The following is a 24,190-nucleotide window of genomic DNA, read 5'->3' as shown; positions in this document are numbered from 1 at the left end:
GTGTATATATATATATATATATATTATAATATATATGTTTGCACAGCTCAGTTGAGTGTAGTAAACTAAGCACAGGGGGACAATACTATGTCTGGATCCTAATGTATATATATTAGGATCCAGCGATAGTATTGTCCCCCCATGCTTAGAGTACAACACTGAGCTGTGCAGATACAAATCCAAGTAAGTTTTACGTCATTTGCAAGGTCAAGGCTGAAAACTGACATTCTTATTCCAAGCCATCAATTTGCTATAGAAAATCTAAAACAACTGCTATGCATTTATGATGAAAAATTAAAGTTTCATTAGTGATATTTGACTACACCATCTCCATTATTTTAACAATTAGGTTTATTACAAAAGTTATGGAGTACAATAACAGATAGTTAAATTCTTATGAGATCTTTTGATTTACAAGATGTGGAGAAACCCTTTAGTCAACTTATCATGGTCACTACAGTCAGAATATGTTCTATTCTTCCCTATGATGGCTATATTATCCAGACAAGAGGTATACATGACCCAATGACTCTTATTACACAGTATCAGTTTCCAATATATGAATTGACAATAAAGACAAACCTGTACCCCTATTACTAAAAATCCATTTTATGAAGTACTATTGAAAGATCATGAAGCTGTGACAAGGTTTATTAGAGTGCAGAACTCTCAATAGGATGCACTGCACTGAGCAGGGAATATCCTATTCAATATATGCTAAAGGGCCCTTTCCCTACAGTACAAATGCCACTATTGATTATTAATGGCCTTTCAGTTCAATGGCTGTTAACAATTGATAATATGTATTATACTTCTGTTAAATAAGCACAACGTTGTGAAAACGCTCACACAGATTCTGCAGATTGTCACACACTCCATTCCATTAGATAAATATCGCACACAGCTACCAGAGCTCTGTCTCTATACTGAGAAAACCAATATGTGAAGAGAGATAAGTGCACTGGCTTTTACAATATGCAACTAATAAGATCATGTAGGCACATGATTTAGATGTATACATTATATATACATATCTACGTGTGGTGGCATATATATGTTACACACATATGTATATGTGCATGTGTGTATGTATGTATATAGACATATATATAGATAGATAGATAGATAGATAGTTATATATATATATATATATATATATATATATGTCCTGTATGGTTTTCATCATATAGAGTTAAATAGTTTATAACAAATGTCCACAAATTTTTTTTTCAAGTTTTCTTTGACTGCTGATCCAGCAAAGCTATTTTCATATTGTGTATTCCAGACATGAATATTTACCCAGCGCTGTCAAATGAACATAGAGTCAATAAAGACCCTGATGCTTTGTTGACGCTTATTAGCTGGAGAGAATTTTAAAAGTAAACAGGACAAGGAGCTGCATTCATATTCACTCGCTCTCCTGCTTGTGGCAATGCAGATATAGATGGCTAATTTTCATTTATGCAAACACTTTGCTGAGCTGCTTGTGTGCTGCTTTGTGGAAATGAGTGATAAGATTCAAGCATCACCTTGAGATGAGCAGTGTGGAGCCAGATTTCTTTGCCTCTAAACTGTTTTGCAGCATACATGAGTGGGCACAGTCTAACCTGCTCTATCTTCACACCATCATTGCTCACACTTTGTTCTGCTGTGATCCCAAAGAATATAAGATATACATGGGACATATGGACATAAGTAAGGAAAAAACAAACAAATCTTATTTACATGGCCCATCTGTATAAAATAAACAAAAAAAAACAAACGCCAATGAAGAATAGGCTCAGATGCTATGATATATGCACAAAATGTGTTATCTTCTCGGAATGTTAAATTGACAGGTGATATGCTTAGGTCAAATATAATATATATATATATTATTTTTATTATATATAATACATAATGTGAAGCACTTCATCTCTACACTACTCCATATTGGAAAGTTGTTGCTGCTGTTAGTGCCTCCTACGGCCGGTCTTGCAATAGTTGGTGTTTAAACCTTTCCTGTGTAGAAATTTGGTAGTCAAATTATTGCACATTTATCAAGGGTAACTCATGTAGGCTTTCTAGGCTCATAGTGATCTGGATGTCAGTGGTTATGTGTAAAGTGTTGAGTAACATTTTACTATAGTGTGGATATAAATCATATACAAAGTTTTTTAATACTATAGGCATGAGACAAGTCTGATTATTCTGTCTAATATACTTCACATTGATATGACAGACAGACAGACAGATAGATAGATAGATAGATAGATAGATAGATAGATAGATAGATATGGGATATATAGGGGATGGAGAGATAGATAGATAATTGATAGATACGTACTGTATATAAATATGGGATAGATAGATAAATATGGGGTAAATAGATAGATAGATAGATATGAGATAGATAGATAGATAGATAAATATGGGATAGATTGATAGATAGATATAATGATAGATAGAAAGATAGATAGATACACTAGATAGATAGATAGATAGATAGATAGATAGATAGATAAATATGGGATAGATAGACAGATAGATAGATAGATAGATAGATAGATAGATAGATACATAGATAGATAGACAAATGTATTGAAATATTTAATGCTCATAAATCAGGTCTTAGATGAAGCATCATTCACGCCTGGTTCCTTGTCGTACCATTAGCATGTGTGCCACAGATGGATGTAATTCTTACTTACAAGCTCTATGTTAAAGCTGGAATACAATATGTTAAGAAATTACAGGGTATTCATGACTTAGCAAGGAACGGTAAGAGCTAATAGTCACTAGTGTGTCTGTGTAGTGTTTCCCGCAGTTCATAATATGGAATAAATTCACAATTTAGAAATTGTTAAGTGTATTGTTGAGGGGGAAGTAATTATTTAACTAACGCCTTGCCGAGTGCTCTGCTTGGCTTTGTCTGAGATAGAGTATAAACACACCTGAGAATCCTATAATTAATGGTCTTTTTTGGTCATAAATGTGAGACATATGGAGAAGGGATTTGCATGATCATCACCATCCAGATATTTATAGTGAAGGAGTTGTGTTGGTTTAGCCGAATAGTAATTTTCTTTTCATTTATTACATTGTGCAAGTATTGAATTCATGTAATTAGCGCTCATTATTAGACCATTTTCCAATAAAAATGATAGCACCTAGCCTTCCATGGAAATGTATTATAGATGCAAGCACCAGCTCATTCTGCAGTCTATCAACAGAATGAAAGATTTCACAACCTACAACTAAGAGAGACCTAGTTCATAAAAGCCGAGATATAAAAAGAGATTCCATTTTTCTTTTACATTCCGTATTCTAAAAATGTTAATCTCCATTTCCTGGAGGAGTTACTGAACCATTGAAGTATTTTTCCCTTTGAGCCTATATCATTTATGGAACTTTACTTTCACGGCTTGGCACATTAATAGCTTTGGCATTAACCCTGTTGCTGGAGGGCCCTGCAACACAGAAAAACTGTTCCACTGAAGAGCAGAGGGATGTAGTGTATTGTACAGAAAACATGACACTTTCCTACAGACTGAATAACAATGATTCTATGCAACTTTGCGCAAAAGAAAAAGGTAATACAAAAGCACACATAAAATAGAGAGAACTTAAGGATCAAAAAGAAGGAACAAAGGACATATACTGCCATTGGGCACAGAAACATGGGGTGGGGGGACGAAGAAGTCATTATTAATACAGCCCACAGACACAGACCAACCGACCTTGCCGTCTGAGCCTTCGTTTCCTGAGGCCAAAGATTCGTACTTTGGAGAAGATATCCACCAGGTTGCCATTACAAAGGCCTCGGTTTTTGCTCGGACTACTACGCCTCTTGTTGGCTGACGGACGGTCCAAGTGCTGCTCCCTTGCCTGCCGCTTTTGACGGATCAGTCCACTTGCAATAGCTGCTGCCATGCCACCTCCTGGGCACCCTTACCGGGCTTGGAACCTCACAGAGGGAGGGGCTAGCAAGAAGTTGTGGTGGGACACCCCACCAGGTTGGAAAGAGTACCCAGAAAAAAATAGTCTGTGGAAAACACAGAGAAATAAGCAAAGGGGCTCAGCCCCTCTGGAGAATGGGAATCATTCCCCTTTTTCCTGTGCCGGGTCACTTTAAAGAACCAGTTGTGAAGTGGGAAAGAAGAAAATGGAATAGGATAACGCACAGATGTCTCCTTTAACAGGAGCGGTATACATATGAAGTACGCATAGAGTATATGTAAGTATATATATATTTATACATACATATAGGTAAAAGAAAGAGACAAGGCTGAAGTGTTGGGATGCTCCAAAAAGAACTTCTCCGGTAGCTTTCTCTCACCTCTTCCACTGATGAAACTGGCATCTATGCTTGGTGGCAGGGCAAAGCTCAGTGAGGGGGACTAAGCTTGGCTCCTCGGTGCCACCCACACACCAGACAATGCCTGATTCTCTTTAGCAAGTGAGCTGAAAAATCTGGATGAAGAAGATGGTTAAAGAGAGGAGGAAGGAGTAGGAGGAGGAGGAGGAATGAAATGGGGAGGTGGGCTTGTCTCTGGCATTCGCATGGTCACAGGCAGCAGGTAAACAAAAGCTAAAGCATCCAGTTCAGTAGCCTTGATGCTCTCATGCATTTCCGAAAGTCCATGCTTCTCGATCCTCTACGATTTCAGGCACCAAGGATCACTGCATGTGAAACAGCATCAGGAGGCAATCTTCTTTCCTGCACGTTCTCTAATCAAATCATCCCCCTCCTCTTCTCTCCACCCCTTCTTAAAAAAAAAACCCAGAACCGCTTTGTGCAATTTTCTTGAGAAATTGCTAGTTTATAACAGATCCAAGCTTCTTGCTCAGTTGGTGTTCTTGATTGTAATGCCTTTCTCCCCAGAAATTAAGCATGCTTAACAGCAATCTTCTGGCTGGATTGCTTTTAGTGCTTGCAGAAAAAAGACTAGAGATAATTCCATCAGAAGCCTCCTCTCATCCTGCTATTCCTTCATTTCACAAACAAGTGTCCAGAATAGCAAAAACCCTGCACCACGCCATGATAAAGTTGCACAAATCTTCCACTTGGTGCAATGAAAATATTGACTTTTGGAACATGTATGTGGAAAAAAGCACCAGGAAAATAGCAGGGAGACAGCAGTGTCACAGCATTAGGAATTCACAATGCGGCGATCCCACAAGCAATAAACTAATATATAATAAGAGACGAGAGATAGCCGCCGTGAATGGAGGATGACAAGATGTGAAGCATCTGACAGAAAAAGCAGCAGGAGCAAAAGCAGCAAGTTTAGCAGATCAAATCCACAGGAGTGTCATCCCCAGACACCTTTGTCTTACACAGTCGCACGCAGGAGGAGAGAGGGGTTTTCATGCCGTGCCATAAATGTGAAAAATTACCCACACCGATAGTTTCAGCCTAAGAGCGTCTCATCAATCTGTGTGCAATTTCAATTGCCAGCCTTCCCTCCCTACCTTGCCCTATTTGCATGTTCCACTGTGATAAATGTGTGAATAACGCAGAGCGGCTGCAGAAAAGAAGCCTAGATGGCTAGAGATGAAAAGCTTTCTACTTAGATGCATACAAATTATAAACAACAGTGTGATAAAGACTTGAAGCTGAAAAGAGTAGAGGTGGTGCTGTGAAGGGAAAAAACACATACAGCGTGAACGTCTTGTGGCCTCGGATCTCTCCCACGCAGCACAGAAGCTTCCAAATCCAAACAACTACAACTCCACAGACAAATGCAAACTTTTATCTGTCATTTTATCCAACTTCATTGCCAAAATGGATTCTAAAAACATCAATGTATAGGTTTCTAAACCCCCACCCCTCTCACAATGGTATAATAGAGAGGGGGTTTCCAGACATGTATAATGTAAATTGTTGACTATTAATATATATCTATATGTATAGATATATATGTATCAAATATATATATATATATATATATGTAACCACGCCGTAATATTCTCTAATGGGCATTTCCCAATGGCAGCCTCATTCGACAATGTGGCCATATTTAATGCAGCCGGCGTAAATAGTATTTCTATAATATGTAGGTACACAACTGCCAAAGTTGAAAAACTGCAGGTTATATGTAGGTTTCCATTTATCAGTTTTCTTCTGCCTTATCGGATTCAATCTGATGTCAAAACTGATGATGAAATGCACCAGTTGTCATGGGGCTTTTGTTTACTGCAAAAACATGGAGCCGGATTGAAAAACGCTACGTGGCTTCTTGAAGGGTCCGAAAAAAGAACTGGTGGTCAGGATGAGTTATTGCATCAGTTTTCCTCATGTGTGTTACTATCAGAGAGAAATTAGAATGGACAGCCGGATAAGTGGAAACCAACACTTCAAGTATCAGTCAAAACTTCATTGAGTGAGTTACTTTCTCCATCTAACCTAAATCCTGATAATATGGCTATCTGGAAATAAAAAAATACTTCATAACCTTCCCCTTCATACATGAATAAGGAACACATACAAGGCTTACAAGACTGTATGGATGGAGCACTAAATCACATGTGAGTATTCCCATCTGAATTGGTCTTCCCATTAATCAAGTTCAAATAAGTCCCAAAAGGCTATTAACTGCTATTTAAAACGACTTTGAACTAGGTTTACCCAAGAATATATCTTATTCATCTATTTCTTCTTTGTTTCCTCCCTATATATCACAGCTAATCAAGTCAGCAAGACTAGTTCTATTTCACTGCTTTCTACATAAAGCTCTGAAAAGTCATTTGTCTGCAACCTATACTTCACTCCCATCTGCCTTCCATCAGCATCAGTTAGTCTTCTTCCCAATCCGCCAGCTGTAAATATAGTAAGTTCAAAGTCAACCTCCTTCGCCCTCTGGCTGCTGTAAATATATTCCCTAGTAAATTCCCTAGTCAGTCTCTCTCACCTCGGGATGATTTAAATATAGTTCAGAGCCAATTTCCTTCTCTATAATGAACTGTAGTAATAATCCTAAGTCCCCAAGTCTTTTTTCCCCATCTGGCAGCTGTACATATAGTTATCAAACAGTATCCTCACCTGCTGTCAGCTTTTTTTCCAGTAAACTACTTAGTCTCCTTCCCCCTCTGGCAGCCTTAGATATAATCCCCAGTAAATTCCCAAGCAAATAGTTAAATAATTATTATACTATAGAGTAAAGAGCAGAAAAAATAAATTCTACATACTAGTACCACCTACCCAGTCCCCACCTCACCACATGAACTTTCACATTTACTTCAATTTCCAAATATTTTGTATAATATTACATTCTCACAAGTCAATCCTCAGGGGAGACGTCTCAACTTTTTTTGCTTAGCTACTCCAAATTCTTTGGTCCTTACTTACAAACAGAATAGAATCAATTTGTATAGACTAGTAGAGGATCACGATGAAAATACGCATTTGGCATTGAAGCAAGTAAATAACCATTAATGTCCACGAGCACTCAGCTTTTAGGTGGACATGCACATTAATATATACTTTGAACACTAGATCGTGCTATATTACAATGTAACAAAATTGAATGTCATATGTAATTTTTTTAAAAGATCTGTACAATAAACATAATACTCAAGGGTGAGACAACATCATGTAAATAAACCAACATAAAGATGTATTACCAATAATGTCATACTTAACAGCAAAAAACAGCTAGTAGCATAAGATGATGAAGATAGTATTAAAGTACCACTGTAGAGGTTTTTTCTTATTTTATTACTATTATTATTTAGGTGTCTGTTAGTAATGTATGTACTTATCATGTATTAAAATACTTACTGGTTGCACCTTCTGCTGTTTCCAGTTCTGTGCCGGTCCTCTACTGGATCATGGGACAGCAGCGGAGACTAGACTGCTCACTGCAGCGTCTTCTGTGTGACAGAAAGTCACTTACTCAATGTAAGTCTATGAGACTCAGAACAAGGCTTTCATAAACATATATTAAGAAAAGAGGTAACAGTCTTGGGCAGGGATACCCAACCTGTGGCTCATTGGACCAGGATGTGCGGTCACGACTGTCTACCAACTTAGTGCATTAGCACCAGGTCTAGCAAACAGGTATGAAGAGCAAGTTTCTAGAAGCTGACTTTCGTAAGTAGCCGCATATAGAGTAGATCTAGATGAGCATATATTGGTCTTGGGGTTGGAGAGACAAGTAAGTGCTAAGCTCAACTTAGGATGGTACTGCCAGATAGAAGGGGACCTTGAAGCTGGTTTCAATAGTGTGGTCGGAGGGCTTCATGCGAGATTACCAAATGAGGAACCCCTAGATGCAAGTATACTACCTTCATGTGATTTCTGTGGGGAGCTTTGGCTGTGATTATACAGATAATGGGGTCTCTGCGTGTCACTACTGTTGGGGAGGCAGGAGCTGAATGTCACTATTCGGGGGAGCTCTGGATGTGGCTCACAGAGCTGGGTAAGAAAGGTTGAGGATCACTGGTCTTGGTTGTGAGCCAACCAGTAAGAGTAGAGGTCACATGATGCAGAAAAGGGTCTTCAACAGCGCTGGAAATGGCAGAAGACAGCGACAGGTAAGTATTGTAATGCATGCACTGTACATACATTACTGATATCTAAGGGTTAGTAAAATGAATATAATGCTGGGATGGGCCTTTAATGATAAAATCAGTAGATGCAGTGAGCGTCAAGCAGGTGACTTTACTTACAGTACGTGAGACCACTGAGTACAGGGACTGGTAATCTAGACATACAATTGCCCTAAAATTTACAGGTATCTAATATATCCTGAAATGGCCTAACAAATGTCATAAATTAAACAAATATGTTAAATATGAATAATTAGAAGTGTGTCTTTGATCTGCATCCACATTCCACTGTGTATTGGTACAATGTATTTCTCTCAGCACCAGGGACAGCTCTTATATAAGAGGATATGTAAATGGTTGTTGGCATATTTCAGAGCTGGGAAGCTCTGCACTATTATATATTCTATTACAACAAATGTGAGCTACTCCATATGTAATATATCCTATTTGGGAAATAGTTTGACACGTAAACACATCGCTAAATTGTGTTTTGAACATCAAATACTATAAAGCTAAAAGATCTGTAATTTCTGGACACATTTAAGATCATTCTAATTAAAAGGAAAAAAAATGGGAAATTTCAGTTGCATGTGTAAGAAAACTGTTTACAGCTCTAGGAAAGCCTGCTATATTTCAAAGAAAACTCAAGAGAGCCATCTGCTGTCTTATTATATAATAACAAACCACAAAAGCCACATGGCATATTGCCGAAGAACGTCTGCTTACATGCTTAGGTTATAGCACACTCTATAGGGATGATCTCCGTGCCCAGAACTATCCAGCCTCAGTAACACTACAACTCTCAGCATGCCCTGAGTGCTAGCACAGGTGAGGGGTCACGGTTTGGAGATTCCTGCAGCTTGGAAATATATTTGCCATTTTATATTTGCTCCATTGTTCATTTTTATATGACCAGTATTTGCACAGTAAAGTCAAGTGAATTTAATTAGGAAATTGCTGTTTTCACCTATTGAAAATATCAGACTTTTTTATTATTTTAACACTGTGATTAATTTGCATTGAGTATTATTAGTAATAAACAACATGGTATTCAGCATGTATATCAGATAAAAATCCTGTTTACACATTTGTTTCCACTTAGATTCATTTATTGATATATTAACTGCTGAGATGCCCCATCTGACAATGATGTGACGCTTTAACTTGTTACCCCATTAAAAGCAAAATCAATGAAAGCTTTTATTATGTTTTTACAGTCTTTATCAGTCAGGGCATAAATAAAAAGACTAGGCATTTGTTTCAAAAGGTACAACAGGGGACAAACGAATGTTGATTTGCAGCGTAGGGGTCCTGGGTTCAAATCCCACCAAGGCCAACATCTACAAGGAGTTTGAATGTTCTCCTGGTGTTTGTGTGGGTTTCCTCCGGGTTCTCCGGTTTCCTCCCACACTCCAAAGACATACTGATAGGGAATCTAGATTGTGAGCCCCAATGGGGACAGTGCCCATAATGTGTGTAAAGCGCTGTGGAATATGATGGTGCTATATAAGCAAGATAATAAAATGAAGCTTGCCCTGCCCCTGGCGTGTTATATGCCAGTCTTAAACTGATTTGCACTGCAGTAAAATGTACTAAATTTATTAAAATTCAGACAAGTAAATTTGGTTCTCGGTGCATCAGAAATGCATGCTATAATTCTCCAAATTATGGTTTGATTTATAGTAAATTATCTGTCATACTGGTTGGACCAGACCCAACCAATATAAAAAAATGTGTTTTCTGGATCTTTTTACTTTTCTGTAGCACTTTTAAAAGTATAAAGAGAAGCTTTTGAAAGTAGAGCTATTCTTTCAAATGTTGGGTAAAAAAGTAAAATGATCTGAAATATTAATAGTTTAATCAGTATACACTAGGGCTTACATTAAATCCCCGAAAACCAGACCATGCAGACACCTAAGCTTCATTAGGGGTAAACATCCATGTAAAAAAAATAACTATCAGTAAAACATTGAGTATAGGAAAACCGGAGTCAATTATGCTGCTAATTCCTAGACTGCTGCAAAAATTGATTGGGTGTTCAGCCGAAAAATTGGTGTCAAATCTGACTCCTCGGAGCCCTTCATCAATAAATAGGACGCCCTCACAGTCTAAAAGGTAATGGCTGAAATCTCTGTTTTAACATTTCAAAACTGATTATTTTTCTTCTATTTGTCACCTATTTTGTATCCCATTTACTTCCGCTTTGCATATGTTTGCTTTTCTCATCCATTTATAAAAATCAGGTAAATACAGCTTTTTTTTCTATTAACACTTAGAAATGGATCAATTAAAATGAATGAAAAAAAGAATTTTTCATCCATTTGTGACAGATCCCCATAGACTTAAGTGACTGAGTCTGATCAGCAAAACCCGAGGAGAATAGGATATGCTATGGGTTTAATGGAATGGCCACAGAAATCCATTAAAAAACAGATGTGTGAATGGTTCCATTACACCCTATGGGTCAGTGAGCCCATTATATAAAACGGAGAACACACGGATGAGATAAATGGACATTTGAATACAGTGTTGAGCTAATTCCAAATGCCTAATTTTATTTTTCATATACAAAAAAAATCCGAATTGGATCTAATTTCATAAGCTGTTTTTACATGTGGCTGTTTTTACCTTTCGTTCTTCTCTATGAAAAAAAAAAAAAAGATGGAAGTTTCCAAAATTTCTCCTTGCAAACCACTCAGTGTAATATGGAAAGCTAACTGATGCAACACAGATGGAATCCATGCAATGTGCTTTTTTATGGTCACATTAATTTGAATGAATGAGTTTGGACTGCAAATCAGACCAAACCTGGACATATCCATCATTTGTGGGTCTGTGTACTAGCCATTAAGAAAAATGGATAGAATATGTAATTGAAATGGGACGTGAGAATGGAGCCTAAGGGGTAAAGTTTCTCCTTATGGAGAGTGACATGCCAAGGTAAAAGGCTTATAGACTGTGCAATGCTCCTCTGAGAAATATATACAAACTGTCTCTTCACGAGGAAGAGAACTTGAACTCTAGTAGCAATCCTAAAAGTCAATATTGACTCTTTAATGAGCCTTGTCATATGACTTAGGATAAGAGTCAAACCAGAACCTCAATTCTGCAAATTGAGATTGTGGCTTGCCTTTCATCCTAAGTCATATGACAATACTTGTTAAATGTTCGATGTTGACTTTTAGGATTGCTACTTCCAATAGGTGGCGCTAGAGTTCAAGTCCTGGATTCAGGTTTCTAGATAATAAGCTTCTGTCCAGTAGTAATTTCCATTTTTGAATCTGTTTTCAGAACATAAAAATAGAAATAAGATGTTCCAGTACAGGATCCTTTGATTTGAATGTGAACAAAAGTGTCATAAAATGTGTCTCAATTGCCTCTTTTCCAGCTGCAATCTGTTTTTTAGCAGCATCAAAAACATAGTCTGCACAACTTTTTTGTCTGACCAAAAAACTGATGGTTTCCATTTTGCATTCGTTTTGTCTTGGTTTGTAACAAATAATTTTTTTTTAACACTGGATCCGTTACAAACTAATAAAACCTAAACATGTGAACAGAGGCTTAGAGTGCTAATGTATAACAGCAGATAAGGTATGTTAGGCTGCTAATGGAGCCCCAAATATGTGGTAAACCCGAAAATATTTGCACCTTGATACAGTTCTGCTGAGGTCTGGTTAGGACAGCAGCGCACATGAGGGCAATACCACAAGAGAAATGACAGAGGGTGAGAGTGATGGTAGAGCTCACCTGGGGTGGTTGTACATGGACACAACACCAATAAGAGCCTTAACATCCAAAGCTGTAGGAAAAATTCTTCCAGATAGAAATTCACTTTAGTGGAGACATCACGGTACCTGAGCTGTGCTTGCGGAAATGAAGAATCCTCAATGGTATAAAATAAGGTTTTTATTAACGAATGCTTTTTGGTGCCGGACTGGCACCTTTTTCAAGGTAGAAAAACAAATGTCCTGTATATACATATATAATATGTAAATATGTACTGTATATACACCATGTGTCTAGGATGCGGCTCGCGGGACACTTCTGACCCTCAGGCTGTTCCAGTCCGGCAGAGACAGCCGAGGGGCTGAAACAGTGGCCCACGGGCCGCACCATGTCGCCCCCCACCTGCAGACCATCTGCCACCGCTGCCCGCTATCACCGCTCTCCTCATCCTCAGGATGCAGACAGCAGTGAATACATTGGTGGAAGACAGTGCCACCAGCCCCTTCTTCCGCTTATCAGCGCCTGAGACAGCAGACACGATGACTGACATAATTTCATCGCATCAGCAGTGCACTACGGAGAGTCAGGGCATCGGAGAGAGCAGAGGCAGAGTGCCGGGGGAACAGGACGCGAGGTGAGTATGTGTTGCTTTTTTCATGTGTATGGGATATTTGTATGTATATAGGAGTCTATGTGGGGGCAAATGCTGCACATTAGAGGCTATATGGGGACTCATGCTGTATACAGGAGGCTATGGGGGCTCATACTGTATACAGGAGGCTATGTGGGGGCTCATACTGTATACAGAAGGCTATGTGGGGGCTCATACTGTATACAGGAAGCTGTGTGGCGGCTCATACTGCATATAGGAGGCTGTGTGGGGGCTTATACTGCATACATGAGGCTATCTGGGGGCTCATACTGTATACAGGAGGCTGTGTGGGGGCTCATACTGTTTACAGGAGGCTATGTGGGGGCTGTTAAGTTATATAGGGGGCTGTGTGTGGGTTCAGATTGTATACAGGAGGTTGTGTAGAAGCTCATACTGTATAAGGAGGCTGCGTGGTGGCTCATATGGTGTATAGGGGGACTGTGTGTTGGTTCATATGGTTTATAGGGGGATCAATATTAAGTGATACAATATTAATCTTAAATAATTATAATTAATATGCTAATATTAATATTGATCAGAATTTATTTCAGCCTATTGACTCGGTCCTCCACAACAGTCATGGTCCCTCAGGAAAATGTATTTCCCAAAATTAGTCTAGGGCAAGGGTCTCCCAGTTTACCCGTAGTTGATGTCTTGTAATAGCTGAAGAGTGAAACCAGCAAAACTACCAAATATATGCCAACTAGAATGTAAAATAAATCATTGTAGCCCTAGTAAGTGTAATATTACAGTCGTACATTGGGATACATCATTAGTGGCAGAAGCTGGCAGTATTTTTGTTCTTCCTAACTTACAATTTTGCTGCCATCTCCTTAAATGTTTCTAATGGCAAGGACTGAGCATTTTGGATTAGCACAAGTACACTTGTTAATTTATGCACTACTCCCACATGCTTACTTTCTGATCTCGCTTATATAATGCACTATGTGGGAGTTGGATACACAGACTGAGAACGAGAGAAGCAGCTGTGTGATAACACTTGTCATGGTGATTTTTACAACTCGAGTATTGCTGCATTGCTAATTGCAAGTGTTCTCGAACAGCTCTAATATCATTTCCCTGATTTATCCAGCATTAATAACATAGGAACAAGTTAGATGCTGGGTGCACTTGTTGTTTAGTTATCTTTATTCCATTACTTTGCTAAGAAAATGCATTTAGTGTCATATTAAAATGATAGTTCAGGGTAAACAACATATTTCAGAAACAGATGATGGAGACTGTGTGACGGCCTTATAAACAGCAAATTGTCTTAGAAAGCAATCTATTGTCTACGAGGAGACTTAAAGGGGTTGTCCAGCACTCTGAAGAGTTTCCTACAGATCCATCATCCCTTTGCTTGTATTTTACTAATGTACTTTCATTAACATCCGTGTTCGCCTGCTGCAGCCACAGGTCACGTGCTCCGCCTGCATTGACAAAGCCGTTCATTGCACACTCGGAGAGAAGGAGAGTTTGGATGCTGCAGAGATTCATGGGGCATCAAAGCATGACATTAGCGGAAGTGCCAAGAGATCCACATAGGGCACTAAAGTGACCAGTGACTGCACTAGGCAAATGGGACATTGGAGCTGATGAAAGCATACTGGGAAAATAAAAGTGCAGGTAAGATGGATCTGTAGAAAGGCTCCTCATACTGCTGGAATGCCCCTTTAAAAGGTTGATCTTTCGCTGCTCACTTCTGCAGGGAGAGGTTACTGATCCTGGAAGCCCCGTCATCATGTGCTTGCCAACAAATGTGCACTCCATCAGATATCTTGTACCTGTCCTGTTAATTAAAATAAGACTTGTATATGGTACCTGCAGGCTATGCCACTCACCAAAGTGGCCCTTTAACATTAGGTAAAAAAAAATCCTATTTTCTCTTGAAACTTCTCTAGATGTGTACTAGATGTAATGAAGCCAGAAATATTGGCCTACATTTACTAATGCGATCTTATCGCTAGACAGCCTGAGCCTAATCCAGGCAGTCGGATGATGGACCAAACCTATCACAGTAGCGCACAATGTATAATAGATATGGAACATCTTGATAGAAGTCAGACACCATTCTATTACTTTCTTGGTTGGCTTTCTTTTATTTTTTAAACGAAAACTGCTACATCCAATAATTAATTTTGTCCAAAATATGACAATATTTAGCCATATCTATATTCAAGCAAAAAAAACAAAAACAAAACAAGATCACTTTTTTTATGCAATAGTTTAAGAAATCTGTTTAAAAAGCATTGAACAAGAATTTGGACTGAAAGCATGCCAATAATCAGGATCAACCACCCGCACATTTTAGGTCTGTTTCTTCGTTCTGCATTATGTCTATACGTGTGCTGAGGGCAGGGCTACCACTAGGAATTTCGGGGCCCCATACTGGCAAAATTTTAGGGCCCCGTTGAGACTCCGCCCAGGCTCCACCCCAGCTCCGCCTCCACCCCTTGAACCTTCCAAAGTCCCACCGCCCACTCTTGGAAAAACTCCACTTCTTCACCATGTCTTCACCAATCACACATTAACAGTTCCCATCTAACACTATATCACATACATATCCAACAGCTTTTGTTTTCGCCAAAAGATTTTTTAAGCCGCCACCACGACAAGGAGACTCTTCTGGCCGGGATCTACTCTACTCTAACCTATGAAACATTTCTTATAATACCCAATATTCTTTTTAGGTATATTTTTATTTAGGGAATGTGTCACATACATTTTTTAAAATGACCAATAATATCATATACAAGGGACAAATTCCGCCACACCGTGGCCAGACCACATATTACCACCACATAGGGACCGAAAAATACCACATACAAGGGACAAATACTGCCACACCATGACCAGATAACATATTACCACCATATAGTGACTGAATAATACCACATACAAGGGACAAATACCGTCACACCATGACCAGACCACATATTACCGCCACATAGTGATCGAATACTGCAATACTGATCATTAATAAAAAAAAAGAATACTAATATTACCCTAAGTGCCATTATACACATGATCTCTGTACATAGTATATAGTGTACAGTGTCAGTGCACAGATAATACACTGACTCACCAGTGACATCTCTATGTGAAGCCCTTCATATTCGCTTTTCCTCTTCGTCCAGCGCAGAACGCCATCACTTCTTCTAGCCAGGACTCATCTCTACATAAAATAACACAGTTATCTAGAGCAGCTTACAGAGCACATTCCCCAATTTCTACACTACACCAGATGAAACAAAAAAAGTAACATATTGTCGCCCTACACAGTAACAGGACCCCCCTCACTGAAAACCGTATCCTAACCGTAAATAAAATACATTACACCAGTAATAATATCCTTTAATTAGCCCCTACAGTAATAATGTCCCACATCTTGCTCCCATATGTACTCCATTCTGGACACCAAATGTCTCCATTCTGCCCCCCATGTCTCTCCATTCTGCCTCCCATGTCTCTCCATTTCTGCCCCCAAATGTCTCTCCTTTCTGCCCCCAAATGTCTCTCCATTCTGCTTCAAATGTCTCTCCATTCTGCACCCAAATGTCTCTCATTTCTGCCCCCAAATGTCTCTCATTTATGCCCCCAAATGTCTTTCCTTTCTGCCCTCAAATGTCTTCTGTCCCCAAATCTCTCTCCATTCTGCCCCAAATGTCTTCTGCCCCCAAATTTCTCTCCATTCTGCCCCAAATTTCTCTCCATTCTGCCCCCAAATGTCTCTCCTTTTTGCCCCCAAATGTCTCTCCTTTCTGCCCCCAAATGTCTCTCCTTTCTGCCCCAAATGTCTCTCCTTTCTGCTCCCAAATGTCTTCTGCCCCCAAACATCTTTCCTTTTTCCTCCCGAAATGTCTTCTGCCCCCAAATGTCTCTCCTTTCTGCCCTCATTGTCCATCATCCTGTCCTGGTGCAGCTTTGAGAAAAAAAAATTAAAAATAAGAAACCTCTCCTTACTTTCCGGCACCCCAGCGCCGGGCTCTCCCATCACCAGAAGCACGATCGCTGGTGCATGACCGTGGCGTCATACACCAGCGACATGCATGCTGACGTCAGCCTCCGGCCTGTAAGTAGCCGGCGGCTGTTAACTATTGCCGTGCGGGAAGAATGCTGCCGCTCGTGTCCGGTGAGCAGAAGAACGGGGTCCCCACTGGGCCCTTTCTGCTCACCGGGCCCCAAACACCAGTAAGGGCAGTAAAGTTCCTATTATTTGAATCATACGTGGCTGATACACCAGCATCGATAGCATACGGACAAAAGTATTGTGACATACCTCTTAATCATTGAATTCAGGTTTTTCATTCAATGACATTGCGAAAAGTATGTAAAATCAAAATCACCTAGGCATGTATTCAGCCTTTACTAAAATTTGTGAAAAAATTGTCCATACTGCAGCAAGTCAGTTTGTGAAATATGTTCCTGTTTAAATATTCCACAATCAAATGTAATTATTAATATTATTAATAATGGGCACATTTAGAAACCACAGCACCGTGAGCTTCGTAACATGGATTTCCATCATCAAGTAGCTGCATGCAAACCTTACATCACCAAGCACAATGCCAGGATTGGGAGATAGCGGTGTAAAATATGTCGCTTCTGTACTCTTTAGCAGTGAAAATGTGTCCTGTGGAGTAATGGATAAAGTGTCTGGCAGCCTGATGGATGAATCTGGATTTGCCCCCACCACTGATTGGCTGCTTGCTGACAATATACACTGTACTCAGGAACTGTCAATCAGTGATGTGGGCGGAGTTATATACAGTTCAGCATTCTGACCACTGCTACATCTACAACAAAGAAAACAGGGATTCTATCTATACTACACCAAGCAGTCCAGTAAATGATACATCGCTGGAATCAGGCTCTGTGCTCCTACATTGTGTTGTTCCCAGATTACATAGCAAAAACCATTTGAAAGATTCCTCTTAATGCCTCAGGTACTAAGACATTTTGGACAATTGTATACTTCCAACTTTGTTGAAACAGTTTTGGGAGACTTTTTTCTGTTGATTTTGACTGTGCCCAAATACACAAAGCAAGATCCATAAAAGCATGGTGGGTTATTTTGGTTTGGAGAAACTTGACTGGTCCACACAGAGATCTAACCTCAACCCCATCAAATGGAAATTGTGAGCTAGGCCGTCATCTCGTCCAACAGATTGTGAGCTGTTTTGGATGATAAGAATTACCAAATAAAATACCAATTATCACAGACACACCCTGAGAAAGCCTTCACAAAAAAATTCAAGTTGCAAAAGAGATACCAGCTCCATATTAATGCCTTTGGATTTATAATGAGATTTCCTAAAGCTCCTGTAGGAGTAATATACAGTATATGTATCGCAATCCTTTATCCATATAGTACATGTGTATATCACATGATTAGGATAGACTTTAGCATGTAGGAGGAAATAATGAATTCCTGCAAGCTGACATCTTGAAAGTTATGAATTATTGCAGAAAGTATATTGGAAAAATTGTTTAACATTTCATTATACAAAGAATAATAATATATTGCCTGAAACCGGAAAACACTGATTTAATATATCAGTTAGTTTTGCACACAGATTGCAAACTGTCTCTTTTTTTATACAGGCATCATAAAAAGGAATAATCTAGGTCCATATGGTACGTGGCAACAGCACAACATGAGAAGCAGAAACCATACTAAATTAACATATTCTAGAACAGGAACATAAATCAAATGTTTTATGTGCACCCCATAGTCGGAGCAGTGTGTGTCCACTTACACTTCTCAGTACGTCTAATATGCACCTACAGCATGGAGGAAACCATTTTCCGTAATAAACTTTCTATGTATTGCCCCATTGAAGACCTGGTGATTTTAGGTTTTTATATTATTTTCTCTTGTTTTGTTTTTTTTAAAGTCAAACTTTTTTTATTCTCCATCAACATAGCCATATGAGGTCTTGTTTTTTTAAGGTACAAATTGTAGTTTTGAATCACTTCATTCATTTTACATATGATGTAGTGAAAAATTGTAAAAAAAAAATTCCAGGCGGGTGAAATGGTGAAAAAAAGAACCACAATTTTTCTATTGATTATTGGATTTGCTTCAGTGTATGATAAAATTGACCTGACAATATGATTCTCCAGGTCATTATGATTATAGGGATACCAAACTTATAAGTTTTTTTTTTTATATATTTTAGTGCTTTTTTGTAATAAATGCATAAATAATAATGTTAATGGTCTCGCCATTTTCTGAGTGAGGTCTGGTGGATGCTATTACAGACAGATGCCTGCTGTGTAATACAGCCAGCTTCTGCCCTGTATGGTGATGGCTAAGCTCCTGAGCCCGCTCCATAAATCATTCACATGACCTGTGACTAAAATGAATTTCACAGTTCATTAAAGGGTTAAGGGAAACAAGTAGCATTGTGGTCTAGTCCAGAAACAATGTACCTTACATTTTACGAACAAGTTACAGTTATTTATACATTTGTTAAGCCAAATTATTTATATGTTGGTGTTTATCATTGGTACTTATCATGCTTTATCTGTCTATCCGGTTACTTTTAGGTCAAAAATTCTGTGCTGATTAATTTCTTAGTATATATTTCTTGCAGTTGAGACACTGTTTTTATGATACCCAACTCTATAACAACTGCACAGACATAGCATTAAACAATATTATGCTTTGCTTTGGAGCTTAAATAAATGAGGTCAATGTAATAACAGTATACTGTAAGCTCTTAGGCTCCCACTAGTGGTGGCTTTAGGAAGCCAGAATGTTATCTTTTAAGTCTATGTCTATACAGGATTTTGCAGCTGTGCTTCCGTAAAACAGACCTCTATCTGATGAAAAAAATATGAATTAAATATTACAGGATTGGGAATTTATTTCAACACAAGTAAATTGAGCAAGGCCAGACACGTCTAGTCAGAATGTGTCTGGAAGTATGCAAATCGCATACCGGCAGTCAAATGCCACCTACTCCCGGCGGTGGGGAATCCTGACAGCACGCACTGTGCACGCTATGAGGATTCACAAGTCTGAATTTGTATGGAGTGACTGCAGATTTATACCCCAAGCCTGGACAATCCCTTAAAAGTCCCATGCACAAAAGTGTGTTTGGAATAGAACATGAATCCTGAATAAAGTGCTTATGTATTTTAATACCGCCATATAAGAAGTGCTTATTTAGAGCCACAAGTGTAAGTCTATATCCTGCTGGTACTATACCACTCAATTAATTAACTGATCAATGAATTAATCTCCATTTTTATGTTCTGGTCCAGATAAAAGTATTTCTGTGTCTTTATCAGTTGTCTTATTTGTTACTGAAATCTATCTTTGACACATTAGAGGAGAAATCAGTCAGCGATATCGCACCCCTTGTAAAACCATCCTAGGCTCAATATTACCTGGTGAAATGCATATGGTTGTTTGAATACCTTGATGTTATAAATATAGACAAAAGCAATTTTGAATAATAAAATATGCATTAAAGAAGTGTGGTGTCAAGAGTTTATTGACCAATTCATAGATGCTCATGATGGGAACATAATTTTACCTCTATACAAGTCACTAGTGCGACCACACTTAGAATACTGTGTACAGTTCTGGTCTCTGGTGTATAAGAAAGACATAGCTGAACTAGAGCGAGTGCAGAGAAGAGCGACCAAGGTTATTAGAGGACTGGGGGGTCTGCAATACCTAGACAGGTTATTACACTTGGGGTTATTTAGTTTGGAAAAACGAAGGCTTAGGGGTGATCTTATTACTATGTACAAGTATATGAGGAGACAGTTCAGAGATCTTTCTAATGAGCTTTTTACACCTCAGTCTATGACCAGGACAAGGGGGCATCCTCTACGCCTACAGGAAAGAAGGTTTAATCATAATCACAGACAGTGATTCTTTACTGTAAGAGCAGTGAGACTATGGAACTCTCTGCGCATGATGTTGTAATGGTTGATTCACTACTATAATTCCTGAAAGGCCTAGGTAATGAATATAAGATTACAGGTTATGGGCAGGGTGGACATATCATTGGTGCAACCTGTGCAGCCGCACAGAAGCCCAAGAGGTAAGGGGGCCCATTTCCAACTCCAAAAACATTTGGAATTGTGTGTTATGATGAGCTCTTGGACTGCAAAAGGTCCATATATTGTTCTTGCGCAGGGGCCCTTTTCTGTCTGTGTCCGGCAGTGGTTATGGGCACTAGATTCTGTGATGGGGACGTTGATCCAGGGAATTAGTCTGATTGCAGAATGTGGAGTCGGGAAGGAATTCTTCCCCTAATATGGAGCTATTAGTGTTTGCCCCATGGGGTTTTTGCCTTCTTCTGGATCAACATGTTATGCTATATGTTGAATTCGATGGACTTAAGTCTACCTTTACCCTTAAAAACTATGAAACTGTAACTCAATCCAAGCATAAGAAGTACATACCATGATACAACATAGAAGGTGACATAATGGGAAAAAAAACTAGAAAGCCCCAAGCTACTTTTTAATTAATAGAATATAAAACCATAAAATGATTAAATAAATTATTTGAAGAATTACCTGAGGTTATATGGTGTAAGAACACTTATAATTTCAGAACCAACCAAAAAGTTAAGACATCAATAACAATTAATAATGAATGTAAAAAAAAACATAACTCCACGTTTAGCTCCTGTTTAAGTAATGTGTAATTATAGACTAATAAATTCAGTGAAATAAGCAATTTATTTCCCTACAACTTTAAACTTATGCATTAATTGCAGGTCCTTAAAATTTGTTGCATTGATTAATTACGGTAATATTCCCCAACTGCTACACTCCTGCCAGTGTTAGTAGGATACTGTGCCTGTCTATATAGCCAACCATTTCTGATTTGTGGCTTTGACAGCCCATATAATATAATGCAGGACGCTATTTACTTACATTAAAATCTTACATTTCTACTACTATAGTACTTTTATAAATCTCTTCTGGATGCCCTTCCTTTTGGAAAAGATCACGTGTTCCCAACTGGTTCGCAGTTCATCCCCTTTAATATATGTATCACTCTTGGATTTAAGAGCAAGGTAACAAAATATCGCCAAAAATGGCACGTCTCCTTGACTCTTATTCAGTTATTGCAGTTGCTGTATATAAATATCTAGGAAATATGGTGAAAATCAAATAAACCACTAAATACACAAGATTGTAAAGCAGAGAGTATAAAATAGCAGATTCTATTTCATGAAATAATTGATATAATTACATTTGGAGCGTGATCATTAACTTTGCCATGTAACATGTGCCAGGTCCAGCAGTGCAATTGTGCTACTGGTTATACATTTACTTGGAAAAATACAATAATCACATCCCACATAAGAGCTAGCAGTGAGCTAATAAGAATCTGACATTCCTTACAAAGCACAATCTACAGTATGCTGCATTGGGTTACTTCCTAGGAGAAAGGTCATGATCTTATTTCCCAATGGATCCTTTAGAACTTTTGGACAATATTACCTTGTCAAATAAAATCCCCTTTTACCGTTCTGACTGCAAATGTAGCACACAGATACTTTTTTTTTCCGTATGTCTGTATACGTGGAATACATAGCGAGGTGTTTATCAATGCTGCCTAATTTTTAGACAATGCAAGCTTACGCTAGCCACTACTATAGTGCTGTTTGATAAATTTGATGCTTCTTTAGAATGTTTAGTTTGTTTCCACCGCATATTAGTTAACTTATTTTGAAACATAGAATCATAAAATGTTAGAGTTGGGAGGGACGTCCAGGGTCATCTGGTCTATGCAGGATACACTAAACCATCTCAGACAGATGTCTGTCCAGCCTCTGTTTGAAGACTTCCATTGAAGGAGAACTCACCACCTCTCGTGTAAGCCTGTTCTGTTTCACTCATTGATCATCCTCACTGTCAAAAAGTTTTTCGAAAATATAATCTGTATCTTTTCCCATTCAGTTTCATCCCATTTCATTTTGTGCTAGAAATGTGTGCCAAAATGTTTCTCCAAAGCCTCAACTCCTTGACAAAGTGAAAAATGTTTCCAAACCACATAATAAATGAGGTGCAAAGAATATTAATACATAGTAGTGGAAGGCATTAAAGTTGTGCAAAGCAAGGCATACTAGTGACTAGTCCTTGCTGCAGGACTGCACACTGGAAGTTGTGGCATGTTGTACAGTAATATTTATTTTATTTGCTTATATAGCGCCATTAATTCCACAGACAATATTGGCACTGTCCCCATTGGGACTCACAATCTAAATTCCCTATCAGTATGTCTTTGCAGTGTGGGAGGAAACCCACGCAAACACGGGGAGAACATACAAACTCCTTGCAGATGTTGTCCTTGGTGGGATTTGAACCCAGGACCCCAGCGCTGCAAAGCTGCAGTGCTAACCACTGAGCCACCGTGCTGCCCAACATTTTCTCAAGATGTGACATTTTCCAAGGGCATGTTTAGCACTATATTACCATATTCTAATGATATAACCCTATATCGTGCATGCAACCTCGGCAATTTAATCACGCTGGTTCTATCTGAGCGCTTGGGTTAGGGCTCCTGGCAGGAAAAATATAAATATTACTAGGAATCCAGTGGAGCAGTCAGATTTTCACGTTTCCTGACAAAACCCTAATGATTATACCACAGTACAAATGTATTCTCTACAGCAGTGACAGCACTTTGCTATGTGCGGTGCCTATCAAAAAAATGTATGCCTCCGAGACATCCGCAGTTAGATTTTTGACACTTCTGGCTCATGGAGATAAGCCCCTGCACACACTATATTAACAACCACTCCATTCAATTCAAAGCAGAAGTCACATTTAATCCACTCTGGGGTCCATCTGCAATATGCCCAGCGTGCACTCAGATACCGGACTCTCGTCAGTGCCAGCGAAACCGAAGATGGTTGAGATACTTTGCATAGGAAATGTGTTATATACCTTGGAGATTAGCTGTACATTTAGAAAGAAATTTTTAATATATTACGGTATATACTGGCATGCAGGCATATTTATACATTGCCATGGCTACTGGTAATGCCTACTGGATATACAGCATATGTCAAGCAAGAAAATCTCTTCATAATTCCAGTTGGTAAATCCCGTTATCCCATCAAATCTTTCTGTATGCCAAAACAATACCTGGGATATCAGATAAAGACAGGACATCGGGTTTCCAAAATTGATTTAGTAAACCCTCCAGCTATCTCCGGAGCCATGTGTTATACTACATTCAAAGTGTTAATGAGAATAAGATGACCCCAGATAAGATGGGTAAATTAAATCCTTTTG

General features: G+C 38.8%; 1 protein-coding gene across 2 annotated transcripts in view; it reads right to left on the bottom strand.

Annotated features, from left to right (window-relative positions):
- The window catches only part of FGF14 (fibroblast growth factor 14), a 683,726-nt gene that overhangs the window by 252,753 nt on the left and 406,783 nt on the right, over positions 1 to 24,190 (bottom strand). The window contains exon 1 of one of the 2 annotated variants that reach the window (XM_073664202.1): positions 3,720 to 5,221. The exons of the other annotated variant lie outside the window; for it this stretch is intronic. Coding sequence (XP_073520303.1) covers positions 3,720 to 3,912 — 193 coding nt within the window. The 5' untranslated portion in view covers positions 3,913 to 5,221. Of the gene's footprint in view, positions 1 to 3,719; positions 5,222 to 24,190 lie in introns of those variants that run through there. 2 annotated transcript variants of the gene reach the window in all.

The sequence above is a fragment of the Phyllobates terribilis genome, unplaced genomic scaffold (assembly GCF_046119375.1).
Source record: "Phyllobates terribilis strain yellow unplaced genomic scaffold, ASM4611937v1 Scaffold_2__4_contigs__length_985480577, whole genome shotgun sequence".
Taxonomy (NCBI): domain Eukaryota; kingdom Metazoa; phylum Chordata; class Amphibia; order Anura; family Dendrobatidae; genus Phyllobates; species Phyllobates terribilis.
The sequence above is the reverse complement of the archived record's forward strand: the minus strand, read 5'-3'. Positions and strand labels throughout refer to the sequence as shown.